Raw genomic sequence first — 4170 nt, forward strand, 5'->3', positions numbered from 1 at the left:
CTCCGTTTCCGGCATATATTATCTGCTTTACCCCCCTCTGTCTGCCTGTGCGTGTGAAGTGACCAATGCAGTTGGTCAACTGATGTCACCAACCTGCCCTCGGCCATTGGTTCTGACTTTGAAAAGACCCCTCGTGGTCTGAGTCAAATATCTGGTCATGCGTTCAGCTGCTAGTTTAACGGAAACCTGATTTTAAGCTTTATTTTGTTTATTGTTTGTTTATTTTGGTCAAGGTGGGTTCATTAATGTTGAAAATAAAATAAAAAATCATGTCTGTTGATGTGGGAAGTCTATTGGATGGGATATATAATCTCTGATCTTATAAGAATTAATAGATCTGTTTATATGGGGAACAGAAGAATTAATTAATTTTGACTTGTAATGTATTCCACCTATAAGAACTAGCCTATATACCATTTAGAGAGATTTATGAAAATAAATATGCAATCATTTGACATTCAAGTATAAGATTAAGATATTTTTCTACACATAAATATTGAGTGAATCATATTAAATATTTAGTGCCATATTGAATAACAATTGCGCAGACTTAAACTTTACGCACTGCTGTACCTGCTCCTCTCCTCTCATCAAGTCAGTCAAACTGAAACAGAGGACTTCCTGTTACACATTTAAAAATAAAAGCCTGATCTGTTTTGTGAATGAATGAATGAACTGTGCAGCATGGATCCTGCTCACTTCATATGTGATTGTATGTTTTATAAAATCTTCATCTGCACAGAAACTATGCCCACTAATTATAACAAGTCAAATAGGCTACATGTGGGGGGAAAACTGTCCAGTAGAAATATAAAGTAGGCTATAGTACAAAATGGAAATACTAAAGTAAGTTCAAATTAGCCCTAAATTGTACTGTACTGACCTGGTGACAGCTAGAGAAATAAATCTGACCCAGACAGTGTGCAGAATCGGATCTTAATGCTCATTAAAAATGAACTGTAGTTCAGAATATATATGCATATATAACACACACAGTGAAGGTTATGTGCCTATTTTAAATGACTTCACTTCTTCACTTCCTTTACAGAATTCCTGTTCGGTAACCTACTGTTTTAATTTGAAGGCCCAATCCTCTATTTTCCGGTCTGATCTTTGATAACTTTGACAGCTGGCTGCAGCTGTCCGCGCGCACCTCTCCATCCAGGCAGGGCGCGCACCCGCACCCCGGTCACAGCCGCTGCCCAGGGGCTCGAAGCCATCCATTAGAGGATCCGGACCGAGGGATGCGCACTCTAGTAACTTCCTCTCTTTTCTTTTAGTCGTCCAGAGAGACCCTCTGTCCTCCGTCACAATTCCCCCCCAGAGCGGCTCCACGGGTCTCCTGTCGTCCATTGGTCCCCGAACCGCGCGGAGGAAGTGGTCGGTGGTCTTTGTGGTGACCGCCGTCGCGATGGTTCTGCTGGCTCTGGTCGTCGCTGTCCCCTTACTGCTGCTGCGCACCTCTGAGACCTCCGCTCATTACTATGAGATGATGGGCACCTGTCGGATGGTTTGCGACCCGTACACCGCGAAACCGGGAGGCGCCACCGCCATGGAGGTGATCCAGAACGTGAACGGGGTCGCTCCGCAGCCGCCGATGGCTCAAGGGAGCCGAGGGGAGCCGGGCCGACCGGGTAAACCTGGACCTAGGGGCCCGCCGGGAGAACCAGGACCCCCTGGTCCGAGGGGGCCAGCGGGAGAGCGCGGCGACGGGAAACTCGCCTTCCCCGCGATAACCGGAGCTGCGGGGGCTGAGAACGGCGAAACGGACGGCGTGAACTCCACGAGCAACAGTCTGAGGATCGCTTTTTACGTCGGTCTGAAGAATCCGCACGAGGGATATGAGGTGTTAAAGTTTGACGACGTGATTACAAACTTGGGGAACCACTACGACCCGAGCACCGGGAAGTTCACCTGCCATGTGTCCGGGATCTATTTCTTCACCTACCATGTGCTGATGCGGGGCGGAGACGGGACCAGCATGTGGGCCGACCTGTGCAAGAACGGACAGGTAATATCAGACCTGAACAGGAAGAACGGGACGAACGTTGTGCAGGTTTTAATACTTCTAATGCGCCACACCAGATTAACCAAACCAGTTTACGCTCGAAAGACGCACAACACCGCTCCACGTTTTATCGGTTATCATCCTTCCACAGGAGTCACAGAACCGCATATTCTCACTGTGTGTGCGGGATGATTTCAAGGTAACGTCAGGGAGGTTTTGGGTCGAATCCGGTGATGTGTGTATGCTCCGTTTGGGGGTGACGCTCATGCGTAAAAGCTCTTATTTTGCCAGCTCCGTCTGGATGAGGGCTCAGATATGAGGCTGAGTATCATCAATATAGATGCTGCAAAATTAAAGCGTTTACTTCATGCTATTTTTTAGTACTACTCTATAATGGTTAGTAGTGGGTTTAACATCTAATTTAATTTTCTAATCATTCCCCTTCCCTGTCTAGTTTTGGTTCCTTTTACACACCAAATGCTATTTTTAAGGCTGCACTGTTGTTCCACTTCTGCCTCTCAGGCACACATGAACTTCTGTCTCTACTGCATTCTCCTACAAACAAATGCATATTACATCCCTCTTTTTCCCCCTCCCCCAGGTTCGGGCCAGCGCCATAGCTCAGGATGCAGACCAGAACTACGACTACGCCAGCAACAGCGCCGTGCTGCACTTGGACTCTGGGGACGAGATCTACGTCAAACTGGACGGCGGCAAAGCCCACGGAGGCAACAACAACAAGTACAGCACCTTCTCCGGCTTCATCTTATACCCCGACTAAAGAGAGGCCGCAGCGGGTCAGCGTGGACAGTAACCATCACTGAAAACTGTTTCCATTAAAGTATATGGTCCCATATGTTTCTCCTCTTTTGAAGATAGGTGCCACGACGCGCAGGCTTATCTGCAACTGTGTATTCTGTTTATTTGGTCAAAGACCTTTTCGTATTTGATTGAACTTACATTCAACTGCTCTACTGCCATCAGAGTATGTACATATCTTACTGCTTAGGATCAGAAATGATGTTCCAGGTACGGAGAGCATGCCAGAGATCACAGACCAAACACCCCGTAAAAACTCTGAACTGAGAACGTAGATGTTTCTCTTCAGTTTATTTGAATTAAGGGGGAACACGTTTCTTAAAGGACTGGCTGCTTACAGGCTTACAGATTCTTATGAAGCACTGTGTGTATTAATGGTGTCCTATTTGAGGCACGAATGATGAAAGAATTGAAATCGAGGAGTAAAATGAATGTCAGATAAGATGTTTTGTGAGTAGGCCTCAGCCAGCCGTGTTTGGACTCAAGGCCCAGTCACATCAGCATTTAAAGTCAATTCATTTCAATTCTCTCACAGGGTAAATACACATCTTTCACACTGAGTTCAACCATAATGAACTTTTGACGCACAAATTTGCGCCATCGGCCAGTAGTAAACATCTGAGGGGACGGAAGGTCAGAGAGACCAGAATGGAGGAAGCTATCGTAGCACGGTCCACTTTATTTAACCTCCTCTGTCGGAGTAGAGATTGATCCACAAAAGAGACGTGGTTTGCAGACGTTCATGAGACAGGAGTCCGTTACAAGCTAAAGCATGTAACTGACAGTAAGCGCACTAGCTTGCCTCCCTGTTTAGAAAAAATGTAATGAAGTGATGCACAATTGAGAGAAAGAGCACAGCACAAGGGAGCTTGAAGAGCTACAGGGAGTGGGAATGTGACTTCATCAACAGCAAGTTGGCCATTTTTGTAGGATACCAACCATGCACTGTACACAGTCACCACCCATCTAGCCTGGTAGTCTAAACGGTTCAACTCGGTGTAACATCCTAATGACAAAATTAGCACCAGAAACTGGTCAAATGCTGGTAGATATGTCTTTTGCGCGTACTTTATACATCCCTTCGACTGACGGATGACAAATGACCGGTGACAGATAACGACAGCTGATAGCGTACATGGCTATCCTCAAAAAATGGCAGCACCGCCCCATAATGCTCCACAATTCAATGTGTCATGTTGCTCTTCCTGGCGCGACCAGGCTTTTACTGTGGAAAGTCAAACACTGACACTTAAAGCCACATGATAGTAGTTTGTTTCAAAAGCCCATTCTCCAGTTTTATATTTATTATTTAAAAGGCATACTGTACAGTAGCCTACATCTTT

General features: G+C 45.9%; 1 protein-coding gene across 1 annotated transcript; it reads left to right on the forward strand.

The window, feature by feature from the left end:
- The first annotated feature begins 1254 nt into the window (after positions 1 to 1254).
- Positions 1255 to 2862, forward strand: c1ql2 (complement component 1, q subcomponent-like 2). Its single transcript, XM_035677589.1, has 2 exons — positions 1255 to 2011; positions 2610 to 2862. Exons 1-2 carry the CDS (start codon positions 1412 to 1414, stop codon positions 2787 to 2789), a joined length of 780 nt encoding a protein of 259 aa, XP_035533482.1. The 5' UTR covers positions 1255 to 1411; the 3' UTR covers positions 2790 to 2862.
- Positions 2863 to 4170: the final 1308 nt, after the last annotated feature.

The sequence above is a fragment of the Morone saxatilis genome, unplaced genomic scaffold, assembly GCF_004916995.1.
Source record: "Morone saxatilis isolate NCDOM2014 unplaced genomic scaffold, NCSU_SB_2.0 Contig6, whole genome shotgun sequence".
Lineage (NCBI taxonomy): Eukaryota > Metazoa > Chordata > Actinopteri > Moronidae > Morone > Morone saxatilis.

Bases quoted from the DNA above. Each gene is read 5' to 3' on its own strand.
- c1ql2 (XM_035677589.1), top strand. From the start codon at position 1,412: ATGGTTCTGCTGGCTCTGGTCGTCGCTGTCCCCTTACTGCTGCTGCGC. The intron at 2,012-2,609 runs GTAATATCAGAC...CCCCTCCCCCAG, and splicing joins ACCTGTGCAAGAACGGACAG to GTTCGGGCCAGCGCCATAGC.